The 25,811-nt window shown below is 42.7% G+C and overlaps 1 protein-coding gene across 4 annotated transcripts in view; it reads left to right on the forward strand.

The window, feature by feature from the left end:
* LOC110493972 (phosphatidate phosphatase LPIN2) overlaps positions 1-25,811 on the forward strand; it is a 43,746-nt gene that overhangs the window by 15,322 nt on the left and 2,613 nt on the right. For all 4 annotated transcript variants that reach the window (XR_005036990.1, XM_021568607.2, XM_021568608.2 and 1 more), the window contains exons 6-18: positions 8,044-8,152; positions 8,275-9,280; positions 9,505-9,601; positions 12,012-12,199; positions 14,294-14,387; positions 14,509-14,578; positions 17,503-17,601; positions 17,905-17,996; positions 18,200-18,347; positions 18,460-18,608; positions 23,547-23,633; positions 23,975-24,242; positions 25,678-25,781. Coding sequence is in view for 3 of the 4 variants with exons in the window: in XM_021568607.2 (XP_021424282.1) it covers positions 8,044-8,152; positions 8,275-9,280; positions 9,505-9,601; positions 12,012-12,199; positions 14,294-14,387; positions 14,509-14,578; positions 17,503-17,601; positions 17,905-17,996; positions 18,200-18,347; positions 18,460-18,608; positions 23,547-23,633; positions 23,975-24,242; positions 25,678-25,781 (2,511 nt within the window). In the remaining variant the exon portion in view is untranslated. The remainder of the gene's footprint in view (positions 1-8,043; positions 8,153-8,274; positions 9,281-9,504; positions 9,602-12,011; positions 12,200-14,293; positions 14,388-14,508; positions 14,579-17,502; positions 17,602-17,904; positions 17,997-18,199; positions 18,348-18,459; positions 18,609-23,546; positions 23,634-23,974; positions 24,243-25,677; positions 25,782-25,811) is intronic.

A 25,811-nucleotide genomic window follows, 5' to 3' on the forward strand; every position in this document is an offset into this window, starting at 1 on the left:
ATACAAACAGTGCAGCTATTCCCTCCGCAAGGCTATCAAACAAGCTAAGCGTCAGTACAGAGACAAAGTAGAATCTCAATTCAACGGCTCAGACACGAGGCATGTGGTAGGGTCTACAGTCAATCACGGACTACAGGAAGAAATCCAGCCCAGTCACGGACCAGGATGTCCTGCTCCCAGGCAGACTAAATAACTTTTTTGCCCGCTTTGAGGACAATACAGTGCCACTGACACGGCCTGCAACGAAAACATGCGGTCTCTCCTTCACTGCAGCCGAGGTGAGTAAGACATTTAAACGTGTTAACCCTCGCAAGGCTGCAGGCCCAGACGGCATCCCCAGCCGCGCCCTCAGAGCATGCGCAGACCAGCTGGCCGGTGTGTTTACGGACATATTCAATCAATCCCTATACCAGTCTGCTGTTCCCACATGCTTCAAGAGGGCCACCATTGTTCCTGTTCCCAAGAAAGCTAAGGTAACTGAGCTAAACGACTACCGCCCCGTAGCACTCACTTCCGTCATCATGAAGTGCTTTGAGAGACTAGTCAAGGACCATATCACCTCCACCCTACCTGACACCCTAGACCCACTCCAATTTGCTTACCGCCCAAATAGGTCCACAGACGATGCAATCTCAACCACACTGCACACAGCCCTAACCCATCTGGACAAGAGGAATACCTATGTGAGAATGCTGTTCATCGACTACAGCTCGGCATTCAACACCATAGTACCCTCCAAGCTCGTCATCAAGCTCGAGACCCTGGGTCTCGACCCCGCCCTGTGCAACTGGGTACTGGACTTCCTGACGGGCCGCCCCCAGGTGGTGAGGGTAGGCAACAACATCTCCTCCCCGCTGACACACTCCCCGCTGAACACCTCCTCCCATCTCCACCCACGACTGCGTGGCCACGCACGCCTCTAACTCAATCATCAAGTTTGCGGACGACACAACAGTGGTAGGCTTGATTACCAACAACGACGAGACGGCCTACAGGGAGGAGGTGAGGGCCCTCGGAGTGTGGTGTCAGGAAAATAACCTCACACTCAACGTCAACAAAACAAAGGAGATGATTGTGGACTTCAGGAAACAGCAGAGGGAACACCCCCCTATCCACATCGATGGAACAGTAGTGGAGAGGGTAGCAAGTTTTAAGTTCCTCGGCATACACATCACAGACAAACTGAATTGGTCCACTCACACAGACAGCATTGTGAAGAAGGCGCAGCAGCGCCTCTTCAACCTCAGGAGGCTGAAGAAATTTGGCTTGTCACCAAAAGCACTCACAAACTTCTACAGATGCACAATCGAGAGCATCCTGGCGGGCTGTATCACCGCCTGGTACGGCAACTGCTCCGCCCTCAACCGTAAGGCTCTCCAGAGGGTAGTGAGGTCTGCACAACGCATCACCGGGGGCAAACTACCTGCCCTCCAGGACACCTACACCACCCGATGTCACAGGAAGGCCATAAAGATCATCAAGGACATCAACCACCCGAGCCACTGCCTGTTCACCCCGCTATCATCCAGAAGGCGAGGTCAGTACAGGTGCATCAAAGCTGGGACCGAGAGACTGAAAAACAGCTTCTATCTCAAGGCCATCAGACTGTTAAACAGCCACCACTAACATTGAGTGGCTGCTGCCAACACACTGACACTGACTCAACTCCAGCCACTTTAATAATGGGAATTGATGGGAAATGATGTAAATATATCACTAGCCACTTTAAACAATGCTACCTTATATAATGTTACTTACCCTACATTATTCATCTCATATGCATACGTATATATACTGTACTCTATATCATCGACTGTATTCTTATGTAATACATGTATCACTAGCCACTTTAACTATGCCACTTTGTTTACATACTCATCTCATATGTATATACTGTACTCGATACCATCTACTGTATCTTGCCTATGCTGCTCTGTACCATCACTCATTCATATATCCTTATGTACATATTCTTTATCCCCTTACACTGTGTACAAGACAGTAATTTTGGAATTGTTAGTTAGATTACTTGTTATTACTGCATTGTCGGAACTAGAAGCACAAGCATTTCGCTACACTCGCATTAACATCTGCTAACCATGTGTATGTGACAAATAAAATTTGATTTGATTTGACAATAATGACCAAAATGTCAGAGGTGAAAAGAAGAATACAAATATTCCCAAACATGTATCCTGTATACAACAGGGCACTAAAGTAATACTGAAGAAAAAAAACACAGCAAAGTAATACAAGTTTTGTCTGAATTTCAAAGCCTGATGTTTGGGACATATCCAATCCATCACTGAGTTAACTGCCTCCTTATTTTAAAGCATGGTGGAGGCTGCATGGTATGGGTATGCTTGGCATCGGCAAAAACAGACACTTTTAGGATAAAAAGAAACGAGACGGAGCTAAGCACATTACAAAATCCTAGAGGAAAACCTGCTTCAGTCTGCTTTCCACCAGACACTGGGAGATTAATTCACCATTCAGCAGGACAATAACTTACAACACAAGGCTAGCTAGTAACGTTAGCATATCAAACATTAACCTTTAACACTCATGCAAGTATTAAAAGTACAGTTTCAGCATTTTTAAAGTTTCTTGAGATCAAACCAGGCTTCATTAAACTGTAGAAGGTAAATGCAAAATTGCGACTGAAATGTTGATAATTCCCCTGTTTATCAGCTTCTTGCTGCAAGCTTCTTGCTTGGACGGTGGCTCAAAGCAGCCAAGGGGGGAAAACACCCTTTTTAACACTAGAACTGCTAAAGAACTCATATCAAACTTTATTTGTCACATGCGCCGAATACAACAAGTGAACAGTCGTGGCCAAAAGTTTTGAATGACACAAATATAAATTTTCACAAAGTCTGCTGCCTCAGTTTGTATGATGGCAATTTACATATACTCCAGAATGTTATGAAGAGTGATCAGATGAATTGCAATTCATTTCAAAGTCCCTCTTTGCCATGCAAATGAACTGAATCCCCCAAAAACATTTCCACTGCATTTCAGCCCTGCCACCTAATGGTACAGCTGACGACATGTCAGTGATTCTCTTTAACACAGGTGTGAGTGTTGACAAGGACAAGGCTGGAGATCACTCTGTCATGCTGATTTGAGTTCGAATAACAGACTGGAAGCTTCAAAGGAGGGTGGTGTTTGGAATCATTGTTCTTCCTCTGTCAACCATGGTTACCTGTAAGGAAACACGTGCCGTCATCGTTGCTTTGCACAAAAAGGGCTTCACAGGCAAGGATATTGTTGCCAGTAAGATTGCACCTAAATCAACCATTTATCGATCATCATGAACTTCAAGGAGAGCGGTTCAATTGTTGTGAAGAAGGCTTCAGGGCACACAAGAAAGTCCAGCAAGCGCCAGGACCGTCTCCTAAAGTTGATTCAGCTGAGGGATCGGGGCACCACCAGTACAGAGCTTGCTCAGGAATGGCAGCAGGCAGGTGTGAGTGCATCTGCACGCACAGTGAGGCAAAGACTTTGGAAGATGGCCTGGTGTCATGAAGGGCAGCAAAGAAGCCACTTCTCTCCAGGAAAAACATCAGGGACAGACTGATATTCTGCAAAAGGTACAGGGATTGGACTGCTGAGGACTGGGGTAAGGTTATTTTCTCTGATGAATCCCCTTACCTTTTGTTTGCGGCATCCGGAAAAAAGCTTGTCCGGAGAAGGTGAGCGCTACCATCAGTCTTGTGTCATGCCGACAGTAAAGCATCTTGAAACCATTCATGTGTTGGGTTGCTTCTCAGCCAAGGGAGTGGGCTCACTCACAATTGTGTCAAAGAACACAGCCTTGTTAAAAGAATGGTACCAACACATCCTCAGAGAGCAACTTCTCGCAACCATCCAGGAACAGTTTGGTGACGAACAATGCCTTTTCCAGCATGATGGAGCACCTTGCCATAAGGCGAAATTGATAACTAAGTGGCTCGGGGAACAAAACATCAATATTTTGGGTCCATGGCCAGGAAACTCCCCAGACCATAATCCCATTGACAACTTGTGGTCAATCCTGAAGAACCCGGTGGACAAACAAAAACCCACAAATTCTGACAAACTCCAAGCATTGATTATACAAGAATGGGCTGCCATCAGTCAGGATGTGGCCCAGAAGTTAATTTACAGCATGCAAATATTGAGTCTTTGCATCAACTTCATGTAATTGTCAATAAAAGCATTTGACACTTATGAAATGCTTGTAATTATACTTCAGTATTCCATAGTAACACCTGGCAAAAATATCTAAAGACACTGAAGCAGCAAACTTTGGAAATTAATATTTGTGTCATTCTCAAAACTTTTGGCCACGACTGTAGACCTTATCGTGAAATGCTTGCTTACTTAACCAATGGTGCAGTTCAAGAAGAGTTAAGAAAATATTTACCAAATAAACTAAAGTAAAAACTTTTTGACTGCTCATGAATTTATTTTATTACTCTGCCATTTTTAAAGACCTGGAGTTATAACCAGTTTTAGGAGGGAATGTCATTCTTTTAATGGTCCCCCCCCTCTTGCCCCGAGAACAAGCTGGTGACAATGCTACGGGTCAATTATTATCAGCACAAAATGTAATCACAGAGAGCAGCAGGCCCTACATCTCAAGAAATCAACAACCATCGGCAACACACTCACCTGCTTTCATTGTTTATGTGACATGGACATGCTACAGCACAGGGACTGTACTGTGGCTGAGGCACACAGGGAGCAAGGAGACACTGCCTGGGATCTGTCTGATGAGCTGGAAGCATTCATTTCAATCCTGCATGTCCGTGAAGCATTCGGTGGAAAGAGTGTGTACCTAAAATATGGAAGGCTTCTGGTCAGACATGTATGGGATACTTTTCTTTGGAGAAACCATGTCACGGGATGGCTTCAAGAGAGATCATGCGTTGCCTCAGTTTTGATGACATAGAACAGTTGAACAAAGAATTGATTGAACAGTTGAATGTTTTTGTTTTTAAATATAGCCTACAGCGACGACAACTAATAAATGCCATTTAAAAAAAATAAAAATGTAAGTATTCTGTTAACACCATGAGTACAACCAAATTATTATTTTAGCGATAGCATATGAAATGTATTAATTACACTGAGAATGTTGCAGTCAGAATGACTGCTCATTAGCTGGAAAGGGGGTCCCTCGAGGCCCAGCAGTTCTAGTGTTAAAGATGCGGCAACAATTTCAGAATGCAACTCAATAAACAAGTCTCAAATATTATGAAAAATGCCAATACATTTCAGCTGTTTGAAGAACATTGCTCTGCTATTAGTATTTTTACAATATGAATGTTCGGCTTAACGAGACAATTATTTTTGCACTGCGCTGCTTAGAGGGGAGCCACTATCGGGCAAGTGCTGTGTGCGACCTCCGGAGTTAGCGTTTGAGACGTCAGAAATACAGTAATCTCTGAAATTTCTAATTTAGGCATCTGTGTCCAAGAAAGCAAATTTTCTTTCTCTTTCGCCCTCTCTCTACGTCTGTCCCCCTCATTCTCTCTCAGGTTGTTGAACTCTCTGTTTTTGTCACTTTTTTCCCTACTGTCTTTCTCCCGCTCTCTTAAAATAGGAAAAGCACACATCTGAGGTTACTTGTTGCAGGTGCGTGGGAATTCTATGATGATAATTCAATAGAAAAAAAATAACTTGCGAACTGCGCTTGCCGGTGTCAATTATGTTTATTTAGCTTATGTATGCATTAGAGGTCGACCGATTTTAATCGGAATGGCCAATTTCTTTTAATTAGGGCCGATTTCAGGTTTTCATAACAATCGGAAATCTGTATTTTTGGACACCGATTTGGACTATTATTATTGTTCTTTTTTTTTTTTTACACCTTTATTTAACTAGGCAAGTCAGTTAAGAACACATTCTTATTTTCAATGACGGCCTAGGAACGGTGGGTCAACTGCCTTGTTCAGGGGCAGAACGACATATTTTTACCTTGTCAGCTCGGGGATTCAATCTTGCAACCTTACAGTTAACTAGTCCAACGCTCTAACCACCTGCCTCTCATTGCACTCCACAAGGAGCCTGCCTGTTACGCGAATGCAGTAGAAGCCAAGGTAAGTTGCTAGCTAGCATTAAACATATCTTTATAAAAAACAATCAATCAATCAATCATAATCACTAGTTAACTACACATGGTTGATATTAGTAGTTTATCTAGAGTGTCCTGCGTTGCATATAATCGATGCAGTGTGCATTCGCAAAAAAAGGATTGTCATTGCTCCATCGTGTACCTAACCATAAACATCAATACCTTTCTTAAAATCAATACACAAGTAAATATTTTTAAACCTGCATATTTAGTTAATATTGCCTGCTCACATTAATTTATTTTAACAAGGAGAATTGTGTCTCTTCTCTTGCAACAGAGTCAGGGTATATGCAGCAGTTTGGGCTGCCTGGCTCGTTGCGAACTGTGTGAAGACTTTCTTCCTAACAAAGACAGCCAACTTCGCCAAACGGGATGATTTAACAAAAGCGATTTTGCGAAAAAAGCACAATCGTTGCACTGAACCTAACCATAAACATCAATGCCCTTCTTAAAATCAATACACAGAAGTACATATTTTTAAACCTGCATATTTAGCTAAAAGAAATCCAGGTTAGCAGGCAATATTAACCAGGAGAAATTGTCACTTCTCTTGCGTTCATTGCTCGCAGTTAGGGTATATGCAACAGTTTGGGCCGCCTGGCTTGTTGCAAACTAATTTGCCAGAGTTTTACTTAATTGTGACACATTGAAGGTTGTGCAATGTAACAGCAATATTTAGACTTATGGATGCCACCCGTTAGATAAAATACGGAACGGTTCCGTATTTCACTGAAAGAATAAATGTTTTGTTTTCGAAATGATCGTTTCCGGATTCGACCATATTAATGACCTAAGGCTCGTATTTCTGTGTATTATGTTATAATTAAGTCTATGATTTGATAGAGCAGTCTGGCTGAGCGATGGTAGGCAGCAGCAGGCTCGTACGCATTCATTCAAACAGCACTTTCGAGCATTTTGCCTGCAGCTCTTCGCAATGCTTCAAGCATTGCGCTGTTTATGACTTCAAGCCTATCAACTCCCGAGAATAGCCTGGTGTAACCGATGTGAAATGGCTAGCTAGTTAGCGGGGTGCGCGCTAATAGCATTTCAATCGGTGACGTCACTCGCTCTGAGACTTGCTCTGCAAGGGCCGCGGCTTTTGTGGAGCGATGGGTAACGATGCTTCGAGGGTGGCTGTTGTCAATGTGTTCCTGGTTCGAGCCCAGGTAGGGGCGAGGAGAGGGACGGAAGCTATACTGTTACACTGGCAATACTATAGTGCCTATAAGAACATCCAATAGTCAAAGGTATATGAAATACAAATGGTTTAGAGAGAGAGTCCTATAATTCCTATAATAACTACAACTTAAAACTTCTTACCTGGGAATGTTGAAGTCTCATGTTAAAAGGAACCACCAGCTTTCATATGTTCTCATGTTCTGAGCAAGGAACTTAAACGTTAGCTTTTTTACATGGCACATATTGCACTTTTACTTTCTTCTCCAACACTGTTTTTGCATTATTTAAACCAAATTGAAAATGTTTCATTATATATCTGAGGCTAAATTGATTTTGACGTATTATATTAAGTTAATAACAATACTTAATTAACACTTATTTTGTCATTATTACAAATAAATAAAAATTGGCCTATTTAAAAAAATATTAATAATATATATATTTATTAATAATATATATATTTATTAATAATATATATAATAATAATATATATAATTGTTTTTTATTATCGGTATCGTTTTTTTTGGTCCTCCAATTATCGGTATCGACGTTGAAAAATCATAATCGGTCGACCTCTAGTATGCATGGCCTTTTTAGAGCTTTGCTCTCTTTCTCTCGCTCTTTATCTTCTGTCTCCCTCTCATTCTTTTTTAGTTTCTCTCGCTCTCTCTCTGAAGAACAGTTTCTTTGCCTCTTCTGTTTCAATCTCGCGTTCTATTAATGAAGCCTCTCTGTGTCTCTAGTGTGTTCTACAGTCGTCCTTCCTCCCCCAAGAGTGACTCTGAGCTGCTGGTGAAGCCTCAGGAGTCCTCAGGGCCTCAGATGCAGTGGAACTGGGGTGGCTTTCCAAAGGTAGGATATAACAGGGTAGTACAGGTGCCGTAACAGAGCGTACAGGTGTCATAAGTTGATGTAGAAAGTTTGTACTGAAGAAATTCATAACCACACTGCTTTGTTTTCCCTGCTCCCGCTAGATGTGTTTGGCGGAGAGGGGGATGGTGGAGGTGCAGCGCGTCTCCCCTGGCATCCACTGCTCGGACAGCTCCCACTTCCGCACCATCCAGTGGCAGGACTCCTTCGACATGGGCCAGGAGCCCGGTTTCAGCTGTGGCCGAGCGAACAGTAGTGTAACGGTGGTGGTCAGGCCCAAGCCCAGGACCGGACCAGCGGTCCCACACACAGAGACTTCCCCCATAGACCTGGAGAGAACCTCTATGAGAAGCTCCAGCCCATATCACCCCACTGCAGAGCCACTGACTTTAGCATCATTAGCGATGGCTAGCATAGACTCTTCCCAGGCTCCAGGGCATACAAAAACGCAGCCCCAAGTAGAGACCCTGCAGTTAGGGGAGGAGGGAGCCAAGGAGTCTGCATCCAACCTGGAGCTGAAAGAGGCAAGATCCTCCCTGGCTAACATAGTTAGCATTGCTAATGGAGGAAATACTGATAGCCTAGCTAGCGAAGGAAGCATAGGCGATGTTGAATGTGTAGCTAACACAGTTAGCCTAATTGAAAACGACTGCATAGACACACCCATCCCACCCAAAAAGGGTAGCAAAGCTGGCACAACCAGCACAGACAGGCTAGCTAGCAACAGGATAGATACTTTAGCAAACACTGCTAGCTTACCTGACGCTGCTAGCTTAGCCAATGCAGCAGGTCCCAACATTTTCACAGAGTCTCTCGATAGGATAAAACACCCAGACCAGCACAGTGCCTTACCAGAAACCAATGGACAGGGGTTTGCAGAAGGAGTCATCGTAAGTGAGAGCAACAGCGGGATCAAGCCCTGCACTGAGGGAGGGGAGGAGATGGAGATAAAATCTGTTATGCCAGACAGAGCCACAGAGGGCTCCCTGACCAATCAGGCTGCGGAGAGTATTGGAGTGACAGACATGGGAGCCACTGAGGCTCTGGGGGAGGAGCATTCTGGCTCAGCAGTCACAACGGGCAAAGCACAGCACCGAGACAAGAAGAAAGGTGAGAACTCTGGGAGAAACATATCTACCCATACTCAATTCCAAATGAACACCTAGTCTCACTCCCAAACCCTAGGCACTTATCCCTTAGATCTGCAGGGATTTGACGGGTATAATCATTATGTTAATAGATTCAAGAGGATTTGTGTTGTTTTTGACCTGACTTTGAATTGTGTGGTGGTTCTCTGTGCTCAGTCTCTGTGCTGCTGTGCTGTGTGAACACAGGTAAACGCAGTCAGCACCTAGGACCCTCCGACATCTACCTGGACGACCTGTCTAACCTTGACCCAGAGGTGGCAGCTCTCTACTTCCCGCCTAAAGGGTAAAGGGCTCCCTGCTCTGATTTCTTTCTTTCCCCCCTCGCTCAATGTAATCAGTGTTCATACATGATAAGTAGGAGCCCAGATTCCACTATAGATCTACTTAAAGTTAGAACGGACATTGCTCTTAATCCACAGTTTTTCATACCACTTTATAATTTTTTTTTTACATTAAGTTTTGGTGTCTCCCGTGGTTAAATATTAATGGAGGTCAACAGGCAATAGATTTCATAATATGCAGCCCAAAATATGTCACCTTTCCCCCACTCTGACCCAAGTTCCTAGTTGGCATGCCTTCCGCAATCCACACTTACTCAGTGTAAAGGACGACACACATCGATGAACTCTGTGTGGATAATGTAGAAGGATGCATTCCCTAAACTAATCATGAGAAATTGTATCTTATCTTAGGCTTGACTGTCCTCACAAGGCAGGTCACACTGCTAGGGACTCGGCATAAGATATCAGTGTTTTTCAAAGTTCTAAATATCAGAGTAAGAAATTGACGGACTCTATAAAAGCTCCAACCAATTTTATTCACCCCAAAGGGTTGAACAGACAAAGAACATATTCATACAAGCCCTGATATTTAACCCTTTCTCCTACACTGAGCCCCTCCTTACACATCTGAACAGCCAATACACCTCTGTTGCTATCCAGAAGATTAGTGATATATATTCTTCCTCACTTCATCTAACCTGACCGCTGCCCAAATTCCTCACTCCTCCCCAACTCAGGCGGTCATTGTGATTGGTACCAGACTGTTTCTCTTCTCCTCCCATAGGATCCCTGATGGCTAACAATAACATATGCTGACATAATGTAAACGTTATACATGACCCTTTCTCCCTTAGTGAAATAAGTATATTAAGTCAAGAAATCAGAACCTCTCAGTCTTATTGATCCCATTGTTAAATACCAATCGGATCTGTCACTCATTCTATTTACAGTCAATTCCTGGGACAGTTTTCATAAAGTTTCTCAGAGTAGGAGTGCTGATCTATGGTCCATTTGAACTTTTTGATCATAATGAACAAGATCACATGGAAAAACTTGTGTTATGGCTTTACATCCCCTGCTATAATGTGGATAATCAGGGATTCCCCAGGGTAGGTGTTTATTAGGCCCCTTGCTTTTTAAAAATTGTTACTAACGACATGCCACTGACTTTGAGTAAAGCCAGGGTGTCTATGTATGCGCATGACTCAACACTATACACAGCGACTGAAATGACTGCAACACTCAACAAAGAGCTGCAGTTAGTTTCAGAGTGGGTGGCAAGCAATAAGTTAGCCCTAAATATTTCTAAAACTAAAAGCATTGTATTTGGAAAAAACACTCACTAAACCCTAAACCTCAACTAAATCTTGTAATAAATTATGTGGAAATTGAGCAAGTTGAGATGACTAAACTTCTTGGAGTAACCCTAGATTGTTAACCGTCATGGTCAAAACATACTGATGCAGTAGTAACTAAGATGGGGAGAAGTCTGTCTATAATAAAGTGATGCTCTGCCTTCTTAACAACACTATCAACAAGGCAGGTCCTACAAGCCCTAGTTTTGTTGCACCTTGTCTACTGTTAAGTCGTGTGGTCAGGTGCCACAAAAACAGGATTTTGGCTCAGAGCAGGGCAGCACGGTTGGCCCTTGGATGTACACAGAAAGCTAATATTAATAATATACATGTCAATCTCTCCTGGCTGAAAGTGTAGGAGAGATTGACTTCATCACTGCTTGTAGTTATGAGAGGTGTTGAATGCACCGAGCTTGTCTGTCTAAACTACTGGCACACAGCTCGGACACCGACGCATACCCCACAAGACATGCCACAAGAGGTCTCTTCACAGTCCCCAAGTCCAGAACAGACTATTGGGGGCACACAGTACTACATGGAACTCTATTCCACATTAAGTAACTGACACAATCAGTCAAATTAGATTTTAAAAAGACCTTATGGAACAGCAGGGACTGTGAAGCAAGAAACATTGGCACACACACGATAACATACGCACTATACATACACTTATTTAGTACTGTAGATATGTGGTAGGGGCCTGAGGGCACACAGTGTGTTGTGAAACCTGTGAATGTATTGTAATGTTATAAAAATTGTATAAACTGCCTTCATTTAGCTGGACCCCAGATAGAATGCGGATCCATAATAAATACATGAACTAGGGGGACCCCGATCCTTGATCAACACTCCTACTCTGAGAAGCTTTAAGAAAACGGCCCATGATAAATGCAACAGCTTGGAACTAGTATTTTCACCCATTGTAATTATGAAATGGTAGCGTTAGATTCTGAATTATTATTTGGAAGCAGGTTTTGGGGTCACTTCCATTTTTAACTCTGGCAAAGTAAACTCAAAGGCATAGAGGTAGACGATTTTCCCTCTACTCTCCATTTAGTGAGACAGAAGGGAGCTCGCGGCAGGGTGCTGAGCAAGGGTCTGGGTCTGGTAACCAGTCTCCCCAGTCGGTGGGCAGCGGGGCCATGGACAGCGGAACAGAGTACCTGTCAGACTCCACCTCCGACCACATGGATGTCAGCATGTCCCTCTGCGGCCGCACCGGCCACACCAGCCACATCAACAAAGGTGTGTGTGTGTGTGACAGAGTGTGAGAGAGAGGGAGTTATTGGAAGTACTGTATGTATATTTTCCTTCCATGAGACAGCTGTGCATGTCTCATGGAAGGGCACATTTCCTTCACTCTTTGCTGCTCCTAATGATGGTATTTCTGAAGCTTGTGAGTAAACAATGAAGACAGTATTTATTTAATCTAAAAATGACTAAGTATGGGATAATCAATAAGGGGCTATGTGTCCTGTGGAAAATAATGCATGACATGAAAGTGTGTGCCACGAAGCACTATCAGAATTGCATTTTCCACAGAAGGCATTGGGCCCTGAATTGATTATCCCACCTATTGCACAGCTATAATTTAGCACATTTGCTGCTAGAAATGTGTTAATTTGCCGGCAGAAATGTGTTCAACATCCACTGAAGTAGCGAGCAGGTTTACTAGATAGCTACAATAGTTGCCTTTGTAACCAAACAGACTTGCTAGCTTATCTCACCAAAACGTCAGTCCTGCTAGCTTGCTATTATGAAAATTTAATTCAACAATGCCAATAATATATTAATTTTGACTTTTGCTTTCAAAAGAATGAACTTCATAGCGATTGAATATTGCCATGCATTATTTAAGCAATAAGGCCTGAGAACCCGGGGCCTAAGAACAGCCCTTAGCCGGGAGGTATCACACGATAATCCCCGAGTTTGAGGGCCTTATTGCTTAAATTATTACAACATATTTTCATTAAAAACATTTTAACGAGTAGATTCATTTTTACATTCAGAAGTTGCTACCCAAGCGGCCTGACTGTTACTTATTTTCTGTTGTTTTGACAGTTGTTCATTCTATTCATTCGACGTTGCTATGCTAAACAAATCATTGGCATGCAGCTAGCTAGCAGAGGTTCAATGATGATGAGCTACAAGTACTTCAATAAATGATTTAATAAATATCGAAAAGGCCTACATAGGCATCAACTATTACAGTTGGCGAGTCCGAGCTAACCAAGCCAGTTGATGTTAATAGTGATGTTTACATTGATGGCAAACGAGTGGTAGAGCTGTCCATGGTTCGACGTTGCTATTTTTAAACATATCATTGGCATATCAAGTTTGATTTGTCACAAACACATGGTTAGCAGATGTTAATGCGAGTGTAGCAAAATGCTTGTAGCTAGTTAACTTAGAGCCAGGCAGGTAGGTCTGTTTCAAACCAAATAGTAGCATGGGAAAATGTATGTGTAGATGCTTTTTCCCCAAGGGCGATAAAGTTTCTGAATTTTCCTTCTTGGGCTGTGGAATTATGACATTAACACGTCATGGTATTTTGTGGAAGTTGTCCCACGACTCCTGCATATCAACCAATCAGCATCCAGGATTTAAACAATCTGGTTTGTAATGGGAAATAATGCACACTCTCTAGAATGCCCTTCAAGACAAAAATATGAGTATTCATCAATGCCATTGTAGTCATGGGTTGCACCTCTGTCACTCAGTCGTGTCATTGCCATTGTTATCAAGGTTCTACAGACCCTCCAGCCACATTTGATATCAAAAAGTAGAATGAGGGCTAATGACTTTGAATGGGAGCTATGACTGTTTCGCCTAAATTACACTAATGGTTTGGAAATACAATGACATTGCTAAAGTAGGCAAATATTTTGTAGGAAACAGCTTTGCCATCATGTCATCAAGTTTACTTTAGACTGTTGGCAATGTTGTCATTAGCCATCAAAGCTTGTCAAAAAAAAGCTACAAATGCTAACTTTAGCTAGCTAAAGTCTGGTCTCCATCTAACCAAATGTTATACTGCAACTAAATTCTATCTGGGGACAGTGATGCCACAAGGTTTTGCTAGTAATAATTGACCTTTTAGATATGGCATCAGGTTTTCAAGCGATAGTAATGCACTTTAGACCAGATCTTTATCAGCACCTATTGAAAGATGTATTGAATAGAATGTTCAGTTGGCCTTCAGTTCTGAAACAAACGTTCAAAACAATGTTACGAAATGTACAGCCCATGAATAATGTGGTAACCTATGTTATTTTCTTATTTTTACCCATTTGTATTGATGAGACATTCTCTCTCTATTGCCATTTCCCTTTGTTCCAGATAAGTTTATGGAGCAAGTTGTGAACTACCAAGATTTGGTGAGCAACCCTGGACTTATCGAAGATCCAAATCTGGTTATCTGCATCAACTCAAAGTAAGTTCCATATATGGTAATGATATACAATACATCTGATCTTGTGGTTCTGCTGTGGTACTGTATGATTTGTATAGGTCTCTGTCAGTTGACTAATTAGGTGTTTTTGGTGCTCTTTTAGGTACTATAACTGGGCAGTAGCTGCCCCTATGGTCCTGTCAATGCAAGTCTTTCAAAAGAATCTACCAAAGGTATATCACCGATCTCTCACCAGTCTATACCTACTCCTTTGTAATACTTTTGAATGTATGAGTTAGAGGTCGACCGATTAAACGGAAGGCCCTTCATAGCAATCGGTAGCTTATTTTATGAAAAAACAATCAATCTTAACATGGTTGATGATATTACTAGTTTAACTAGCTTGTCCTGTGTTGCATATAATCAATGCAGTGCCTGAAATTGTGTCACTTTTGCTTGCGTTCAGTGTAAGCAGAGTCAGAGTATACAGTGCCTTGCGAAAGTATTCGGCCCCCTTGAACTTTGCGACCTTTTGCCACATTTCAGGCTTCAAACATAAAGATATAAAAGTGTATTTTTTTTGTGACGAATCAACAACAAGTGGGACACAATCATGAAGTTGAACGACATTTATGGGATATTTCAAACTTTTTTAACAAATCAAAAACTGAAAAATTGGGCGTGCAAAATTATTCAGCCCCCTTAAGTTAATACTTTGTAGTGCCACCTTTTGCTGCGATTACAGCTGTAAGTCGCTTGGGGTATGTCTCTATCAGTTTTGCACATCGAGAGACTGACATTTTTTCCCATTCCTCCTTGCAAAACAGCTCGAGCTCAGTGAGGTTGGATGGAGAGCATTTGTGAACAGCAGTTTTCAGTTCTTTCCACAGATTCTCGATTGGATTCAGGTCTGGACTTTGACTTGGCCATTCTAACACCTGGATATGTTTATTTTTGAACCATTCCATTGTAGATTTTGCTTTATGTTTTGGATCATTATCTTGTTGGAAGACAAATCTCCGTCCCAGTCTCAGGTCTTTTGCAGACACCATCAGGTGGCAAACTTTAAACGACACTTTTTATGGATATCTTTAAGAAATGGCTTTCTTCTTGTCACTCTTCCATAAAGGCCAGATTTGTGCAATATACGACTGATTGTTGTCCTATGGACAGAGTCTCCCACCTCAGCTGTAGATCTCTGCAGTTCATCCAGAGTGATCATGGGCCTCTTGGCTGCATCTCTGATCAGTCTTCTCCTTGTATGAGCTGAAAGTTTAGAGGGATGGCCAGGTCTTGGTAGATTTGCAGTGGTCTGATACTCCTTCCATTTCAATATTATCGCTTGCACAGTGCTCCTTGGGATGTTTAAAGCTTGGGAAATCTTTTTGTATCCAAATCCGGCTTTAAACTTCTTCACAACAGTATCTCGGACCTGCCTGGTGCGTTCCTTGTTCTTCATGATGCTCTCTGCGCTTTTAACGGACCTCTGAGACTATCACAGTGCAGGTGCATTTATACGGAGACTTACACACACAGGTGGATTGTATTTATCATCATTAGTCATTTATGTCAACATTGGATCATCCAGAGATCCTCACTGAACTTCTGGAGAGTTTGCTGCACTGAAAGTAAAGGGGCTGAATAATTTTGCACGCCCAATTTTTCAGTTTTTGATTTGTTAAAGTTTGAAATATCCCATAAATGTCGTTCCACTTCATGATTGTGTCCCACTTGTTGTTGATTCTTCACAAAAAAATACAGTTTTATATCTTTATGTTTGAAGCCTGAAATGTGGCAAAAGGTCGCAAAGTTCAAGGGGGCCGAATACTTTCGCAAGGCACTGTATGCAGCAGTTTGGGTCGCCTGACTCGTTGCAAACTGTGTGAAGACCATTTCTTCCTAACAAAGACTGTAATTAATTTGTCAGAATTTTACATAATTATGACATAACATGGAAGGTTCCGTATTTCACTGAAAGTATAAACGTTTTGTTTTCGAAATGATAGTTTACGGATTTGACCATATTAATGACCTGAGGCTCGTAGTTCTGTGTTTGTTATATTGTAAGAAAGTCTATGATTTGATAGAGCAGTCTGACTGAGCGGTGGTAGGCAGCAGCAGGCTCGTAAGCATTCTTTCAAACCACACTTTCCTCTGTTTGCCCGCAGCTTTTCACAATGCTTGAAGCACAGCGCTGTTTATGACTTCAAGCCTATCAACTCCCGAGATTAGGCTGGCAAAACTATAGTGCCAATAAGAACATCCAATCGTCAAAGGTCTATGAAATACAAATGGTATAGAGAGAAATAGTCCTATCATAACTACAACCTAAAACTTCTTAACTGGGAATATTGAAGACTCATGTTAAAAGGAACCACCAGCTTTCATATGTTCTTGTGTTCTGAGCAAGGAACTTAAACATGGCACATATTGCACTTTTACTTTCTTCTCCAACACTTAGTTTTTGCATTATTTAAACCAAATTGAACATTTATTTATTTGAGGCTAAGTTGATTTTGATCTATTATGTTAAGTTATAATAAGTGAATCAGTCGACCTCTAGTATGGGGAGTAGTATGCCAGGGAACACTGCAAGGGTGCGTTCAGTTTGATTCAACTTTTGCGTGACGGTTTGTACTGAATGACACGTTTCCTCAAAACGGTGTGCAGCGTTTTCAACAGCTTTTGAGGTACGTTTGCTCCCGTTTGGTGGGTGTGGCAAGGGGTGGCCCTAAGTTGTGGCACGATCAATATGTGTGTGTGTGACCATTTGAAATAGTCCCGTGTGACTCAGTTGGTAGTGCATGGCTCTTGCAATGCCAGGGTTGAGGGTTCGATTCCCACGGGGGACCAGTACGAAAATGTATGCACTCACTACTGTAAGTCGCTCTGGATAAGAGCGTCTGCTAAATGATTCAAATGTAAAATGTAGTAAACTCCTGCGGCACACCGTACACAAATGTCCTCTAGACCACCATAATTACAACGTTCTTCAATTGGTCCTTCAAAACAGTACTGTTTCCATTGAACAAAATTTTGCACACCGTTCTGTCATACTGAACGCACCCAAGGATAAGGAATGATAATTGGAAGGCAGGGAAAGTGGTGGCAGGTGTAATATATGACCTTTAACCTTGTGCTGTCTGTTTGTCTGTAGAGTGCCATTGACCAGCTGGTGAAGGATAAGATGCCCAAAAAGTCTGGCCGCTGGTGGTTCTCCTGGAGGAGGAAGGACATGGACACTAACCCAAACCAGGTAGCCTATCGCAGTGTTTTTCAATCCAGGCTAGGGCCGTGTTCAGTAGACACGAAACTGAAGAAAACTGTGAGGTACTATCTGAAATTGTTTTCTGTTGCAAAATGTTATGCTACGGTGTGGCCTAATGAACACGACCCAGGACTTCTGGGGACCCCCAGCCGTCGCACATACAGTTTGTCCCAGTCTAGCACCAGCACACAATTAATTTGACATTTTAGTTGGATTGGAATGTCTTCTTATTGAAGGATAATGGGTAAACCGCTGCTTAGCTTTTAATTTATAACAATATTTTTACTACAGCCTGGAGAGAATTCCAAGCAGGATCAAGAGAAGGCACAAGCAGAGACTGAAGAAGCCTCAGCCTCTGTTTCCGGTCACTCAACAACGATACTGTGAGTGATCACAGGCGCACATTGTTCCCCATGCGTAACTCAAATGCACGTTTTGCCTAAAAGAGTTCCATGAAAAATTAGAATTTGGCCTTTTGTGGTTTCTTTTAGCAGAATTGCTTGTCTATTCCATTAGCTATCTACCATATAGTGAGAAATAAGACCGCGTGCTAAAATAGTGTGTGACTGTATGTGTGACTGTCCAGGGCCACTCTCGATGACCTGACAAGCGACGAGGAGGCGGGCCTGGGCCGAGATGGCAGCCTATCATCAGAGACCTCCGAGACCATGACCACCGCCCAGTGTTTCAGCCAGATGTACCGGAAGTCCCTACGCCTCACTTCCGATCAGATAGTACATCACCAGTGACACACACACACGACCACTACCTCATGATCCCGACCATGTGGTAATTTCCCTGCCCCCTCAGTAAGCCATCTTAACCTCGTGATTGTGTTGTGGCCAGGAGCGGTTGAACCTGCGGGAAGGGGCCAACAAGGTTGTGTTCAGCGTGACCACTCAGTACCAGGGCACCTGTCGCTGTGAGGCTGCCATCTACCTGTGGAACTGGGACGACCGCGTTGTCATCTCAGACATCGACGGCACCATCACCAAGTGAGCAGAATGTTTTCTCCAAGTACTACTGAATGCCTTTAGGGGTGGTTTATCACGATCGGAGCACAGTATGATGTGCGTGTGTACCCAAATACATTGGGGTCTGAAATTATTAACACCCATGATAAAGATGAACAGTAATGACTGTATAAAATAAATAATTAACTGAGCTATATTGTATGCTCCAAAATAATTGGGAAATGTATTTTATTCTAATCAATTGCTCAGAGAAAGAGGTTTTGTTTTAACAATTAAAACAAACTGTTCTCAGGCAAGGTAGCGGTCAAAAATATTGAAACTCCTAAAGATTCTGATAAAGTATAAAATGACTCAAGTAAGCTAGTATGACTCAAGTCAGCCAGTAAAATACTTGAGTACATTTTTAAAAGTATCTGGTTTTAAATGCACTCAAGTACAGTGGTGGGGAAATTATTGAATTGTCATGCTTAAAAAGTAAATGCTATACATTAAATTCCTTATATTAAGCAAACCAGATAGCACAATTTAAATGTTTTATTTACGGCGGACAGCTAGGGGCACACTCCAGCACTGACATAACTTAAACGCAGTATTTGTGTTTTAGTGATTCGCCAGATCAGAGGCAGAAGGGATGACGCGTTATATTGATAGGTGTGTGAATTGGACCATATTGATGTCCTGCCTGAGCATTCGAAATGTAACAAGTACTTTTGGGTGTCAGTGAAAATGTATGGGAGTAAAAAGTATATATTTTCTTTTGTAATGTAGTGGAGGAAAAGTACATATACCCCAAAAAAACAACTTGTTGTTTTGCCTCTGTACTCCAGCACATTTGAAATGATACAAAGTGCTCTCTGTCAGCTTTAATTTGAGGGTATTTTCATCCATATCAGGTCAACCGTTTAGAAATTACAGGACTTTCTGTACATAGCCCCCCCATTTTAGGGAACCAAAGTATTTGGGATATCCTTCTCTCATTCCGCACTAGAGACTCCTGTGGCGGGCCGGGTGCAGTGCACGCTGACCAGGTCGCTAGGTGTCTGGTGTTTTCTCCGACACATTGGTGCAGCTGGCTTCCAGGTTGGATGTGCGCTGTGTTAAGAATCAGTGCAGCTTGGTTGGTTTGTGTTTCGGAGGACGCATGGCTTTCGACCTTCGTCTCTCCCGAGCCCGTATGGGAGTTGTAGTGATGAGACTAGATAGTAACTACTAACAATTTGATACCACGAAAAAGGGGGTAAAATTCAAAAAATAAAAAAGAGTCCAAAGTTTAATATTTGGTCCCATTTTCCTAGCACGCAATGAACAGATCAAGCTTGTGACTCTACAAACTTGTTGGATGCATTTCCAGTTTCTTTTGGCTGTGTTTTGGAGTATTTTGTACCCAATAGAAATTAATGGTATTAATGAGTTGTGTCATTTTGGAGTCACTGTTATTGTAAATAAGAATATATGTTTCTAAACACTTCTACATTGTGGATGCTACCATGATTTTGGATAATCCTCAATAAATTGTGAATAATGATGAGTGAGAAAGTTAAAGATCCTACCCCCAAGACATGCTATCTTCCCCTGTTATTGGTAATGGTGGGAGTTAGCATGTCTTGGGGGTAGGATCTTTGATCTTCTAACTTTCTAAATGGTATTTGTCACATGCTTTGTAAACAACAGGTCTAGACTAACAGTGAAATGCTTACCTTCCCGACAATAAAGAATAACTAATACAATTTATTATAATAATAATAATAATAATAATAATAATAATAATAATAATAATAATAATAATAATAGGAAGAAAAAAATTGTAACACGGAATAAATATGCAATGATAGCTTTGCTATACATACATGGGGTACCAAGTCGATGTGCAGGGGTATGACAAAATTGAGGTAGGTATGTACACTACCGTTCAAAAGTTTGGGCTCACTTAGAAATTTCCAGCTACAATTAGTCATTTACAACATTAACAATGTCTACACTGTATTTCTGATCAATTTCATGTTATTTTAATGGACAAAGAAATTTGCTTTTCTTTCAAAAACAAGGACATTTCTAAGTGACCCCAAACTTTTGAACGGTAGTGTACATAGGGGTAAAGTGACTAGGCAACAGGATGGATAAATAGACTGTAGCAGCTGTGTATGTGATGATGAGTTTGTGTGTTATAGTATAAGTACACTACATGACCAAAAGCATGTGGACACCTGCTCCTCGAACATCTCATTCCAAAATCATGGGCATTAATATGGAGTTGGTCCCCCACTTTGCTGTTATAACAGCCTCCACTCTTCTAGGAAGGCTTTCCACTAGATGTTAGAAGTAGAACATTGCTGTGGGGACTTGCTTCCATTCAGCCACAAGCGTTAGTGAGGGCACTGATGTTGGGCAATTATGCCTGGCTCACAGTCGGTGTTCCAATTCATCCCAAAGGTGTTCGGTGGGGTTGAGGGCAGGGCTCTGTGCAGGCCAGTCAAGTTCTTCCACACCAATCTTGACAGACCATTTCTGTATGGACCTCGCTTTGTCATGCTGAAACAGTGAAAGGGCCTTTCTCAAACTGTTGCCACAAAGTTGGAAGCACAATTGTCTAAAATTTGAATTATATGCTCTAGTGTGAAGATTTCCCTTTATTGGAACTAAGAAGCCTAGCCTGGACCATTATTCCTCCTCCACCAAACTTTACGGTTGGCACTATGCATTGGGACAGGTAGCATTCTCCAGATTCGTCCGTCTAACTGCCAGATGGGAACCGTGATTTATCACTCCAAAGAACTCGTTTCCACTGCTCCCGAGTCCAATGGCAGCGAGCTTTACACCACTCCAGACGACGCTTGGCATTGCACATGGTCATCTTAGGCTTGTGTGCGGCTGCTCGGCCATGGAAACCCATTTCATGAAGCTCCCAAATAACAATTATTGTGCTGATGTTGCTTCCAAAGGCAGTTTGGAACTTTATAGTGAGTGTTACAACTGAGGACAGGCGAGTTTTACGTGCTACGCACTTCAGCACTCGGCGGTCCCGTTCTGTGAGCTTGTGTGGCGTACCACTTCGTGGCTGCGCTGTGTTTTCCACTTCACAATAATAACACTTACAGGCAGCTCTAGCAGGGCAGACATTTGACAAACTGACTTGTTGGAAAGGTGGCATCATTATGACGGTGGCATGTTAAAAGTCACTGAGCTCTTCAGTTAGGCCATTCTACTGCCAATGTCTGTTTGTCTATGGAGATTGCATGGCTCTGTGCTCGATTTTTATACACCCGTCAGCAACGGTGTGGCTGAAATAGCCAAATCCACTCATTTTAAGAGGTGTCCACTTTACTTTTGTGTGTATTTATATATCTATATATGAGATAGATATATATCTCCTGAGGGGGAAGAGGTGTTGTCGTGCCCTATTCACGACTGTGCTGGTGAGTTTGGATCATGATAGGTCCTTTAGCTTTGTGGACACCAACGAACTTGAAGCTCTCGACCTGCTCCACTACAGCCCCATTAGTGTGAATAGGGGCGTGTTTGGCCCTCCCTATCCTGTAGTCCACATTAAGCTTCTTTGTCTTGCCCACATTGAGAGAGTGGTTGTTGTCCTGGCACCACACTGCCAGGTCTCTGACCACCACCTCCCTATAGGCCGTCTCATCGTCGTTAGTGATCAGGCCCACCACCGTGTCATTGGTAAACTTGATGATGGTGTTGGACGCAGTTGTGGGTGAACAGGGAGTAGAAGGGCTGCCTCTGGGGGTTGAACAGATCTCGGATGTCGGTAAGGCAGGCGACCTTAAACACCTCAGGCTTTTTCTCCACCACCTCTCTGTGCAGGGCAGAGAAGAAACTGCTGGGGGCCAGCAGCACAGGGCCCTTGGGGAGGACGGTGCCTTTGTCGTTCACCCATTGCAGGTAGCCCTTGGTGATATACACACCCGTTTGGTGCCCCCGCTTTGAAGGTCACTGTAGCGGAAGTTTACTCTTCCCACGCCACCTGGGGGTGGCCCGTCAGGAAGTCCAGGAGGGGACTAAGCACACACCCGTTTGGTGCCCCCGCTTTGAAGGTCACTGTAGCGGAAGTTTACTCTTCCCACGCCACCTGGGGGTGGCCCGTCAGGAAGTCCAGGATCCAGTTGCAGAGGGAGGTGTTTTGTCCCAGGGTCCTTAGCTTAGTCATGAGATTTGAGGGCACTATGGTGGTGAACGCTGAGCTGTAGTCTATGAACAGCATTCTCACATAGGTGTTCCTTTTGGCCAGGTGGGTAAAGGCAGTGTGGCATGCAATAGAGTTTGCATCATCTATTGATCTGTTTGGGCGATTTGCAAATTGGAGTGGGTCCAGGGTTTCTGGGATGATTGTGTTGATGTGAGCCATGACCAGCCTTTCAAAGCATTTCATGGCTACAGATGTGAGTGCTATTGAGCGATAGTCATTTAGACAGGTTACCTTGGCGTTCTTGGGCACAGCAACTATGGTGGTCTGCTTTAAACTTGTAGGTATTACTGACTGGGTCAGAGAGGTTGAAAATATAAGTGAAGACACTTGCCAGCTGGTCATGCTCAGTGTACTAGTCCTGCAGCCTTGTGAATGTTAACCTGTTTAAAGGTCGTACTAGTGGTTAAGAGCGTTGGCCCAGTAATCGCAAGGTTGTTGGTTTGAATCCCCAAGCCGACGAGGTGAAATATCTGTATTCCCTTGAGCAAGGCACTTAACCCTAATTGCTTCTGGATAAGAGCGTCTGCTAAATGACAAAAATATAACGTACATTTTTCACAATTCATTCAGGATGATCCTTAATGATGAGCAATTGGATTAGTATAAAATACTATAATTTTCCACTTTTTTTTTAATACACAATATATTTATTTTATATGGTCATTTTTGCTCATCTTTATCAAGGTGTCAATAATTTCGAACCTCAGTGTATATGTGTGTGTTCAGTGATGTACTTACTCTCTCCTTACTCGTCATAGGTCTGATGCTCTTGGGCATATCCTACCTCAGCTGGGGAAAGACTGGACGCACCAGGGCATCGCCCGACTCTACCACAAAATCCACCAGTAAGTGCCTACACTCACACCAGGGTCATGTTCAGTAGGGCACACTGCAGCAAAACTTTTTGAGACGAAAATGAGCATTTCTTATTGGACATGTCTTCTGTTTGATACATAATGAACATGAAGCAGCTTCATGATCCCCTCCATTTAACTTTTACTGTGCACGCATTGGTGCCGAAACACTTGTATGTGCCCAAAAGGGGTGACATTGTGACACATCCTGGTCTGAATATGCAATGCTGAGCTTCTCATTAGAAGCTGTTGATAACTGACAAGATTATTCTATATTTCTCTCCTGCACTCTCTCTCCCCTTGCTCTTTCTCACTTTCTCTCTCCCTCCTAGGAACGGCTACAAGTTCCTGTACTGTTCGGCGCGGGCCATCGGCATGGCCGATATCACCAAGGGCTACCTGCAGTGGGTGAACGACAAAGGCACCGTCCTCCCCAAGGGCCCTGTGCTGCTGGCCCCCAGCAGTTTCTTCTCTGCCCTGCACAGAGAGGTGGTGGAGAAAAAGCCTGAGGTGTTTAAGGTCGCCTGCCTTACCGACATCCGAGATCTGTTCAACCCCCAGAGGCAGCCCTTCTACGCAGCCTTCGGTAACAGGACCAATGTAAGCCACACACGTACAGTACTAACACAGGCCTTGTCCCGTTCCCCAACTTGCGTCCTCTGAGAAATTAGGGAGTTTTATAGTATTTCAAATTGTGAAAATGTTGTGTGCTTTAAATGCCAGGATGTCATACTCATTTCGGCTTTTTTATCTTGTACGAATTCACTATTAAGGAAGAGAATCATCTTTCCAGACCCACGTGTCTTTGACCACAGCTGGTAATCAGCTGATAGGCAAATAAGGGGATGGGCTGTACCAAAATGAACCAATGGCGGGAAACAACGTGCACGTTAGACCATGCATTGTCAGTATTGGTGAGCCTAGTATGTTGACAGGGCTCGACATTTACCGCTTTTCCGGGACAAGTAAAAAAAAATATATATATACAAAATTCGGACAACTGAAATCTATATTCTGCTTGTCCAACAAGTTTTAAAAAATTACAATATCAAACAATTACTCCGATCAATTGAACACCCTTCTCTCATTCTCTGCAGAGTGCATTGGAGTATAATTATTGTATCGCGCGTGTGCCAGTGCAAGGGGGTTGTTGCTCGAGGAGAGCTAGGGACATTTCAGCAGTAGTTAGCCTATGAAATAATAACACACAACAGACGAACTAGATGGCCAATTCAAAACATATCGTGTAGTCTGGCAAATGTATTTGGGTAGTTGGCTGTTCAGCTATTTGCTTGTGTTAATGTCATTGTTATGTCCTATGCCCTAAAAAAAAGCACTTGTGAATAACCGCAAATGGCACACGCAGCTGAACGGGTGCGTTCATAAAACCAATGCAACATAGCCTACTTCGGTTGTAAAACAGTCTCTCAAGTGCTCAATATCGGGAGTTGAGAAAAACATCTGACAGCGTTGGAAAACATAGATTCCCCTCAATTCGATATTGGCCATGTAATTTTGACAACGTTATAGAATGTTCTTAGAATAGCCTAATTGACAAATGGCTCCCATGCTATCAATAGATCTCCCCTAAAACCTGAATTGAGAGACATCTGTGAAAGGTTTGTCTTAAAGTGGCAGTGTTGTATTTTGAGACAGACTTGAATGCAATTTTTGTCTGATTCTCTGTATGGCAATAATAATAATAAATATTTGTTTTATTTGTTTATTTAGTGGTTCCTTTCAACATACAACACAATTGTCAGTCACTTTTTTTGGCCCATGGTGTTACAGACCATTTTTCTATTTTTGGAAAAGTGACTTGATCTTTCAGACAAGTAAAAACTCAAACTTTTTTTTTTAATGTCAAACCCTGGTTGATATTAGCTGCTTACTGTGTGTCAGTTCGGACACACACACACCTCTGACTCATGTTCTATTTGTTTGACCTGTGTTTCTAAATCCATTCCCTGGGTGATGGATTGAGGTGTTTCTAATATATTTGAGATAAAGTTTGAGTTGAGTGTTGTTATTTCAGGATGCCTATGCCTATAAGAAGGTGGGTGTCCCTGACACCAGGATCTTCACTGTGAACCCCAAAGGAGAGCTCATTCAAGAGAAGACCAAAGGGAACAAGTCATCGTAAGTGTACCACCCAACCGAGAAGAGTGA

This window comes from Oncorhynchus mykiss, chromosome 17 (genome assembly GCF_013265735.2).
Source record: "Oncorhynchus mykiss isolate Arlee chromosome 17, USDA_OmykA_1.1, whole genome shotgun sequence".
Taxonomy (NCBI): domain Eukaryota; kingdom Metazoa; phylum Chordata; class Actinopteri; order Salmoniformes; family Salmonidae; genus Oncorhynchus; species Oncorhynchus mykiss.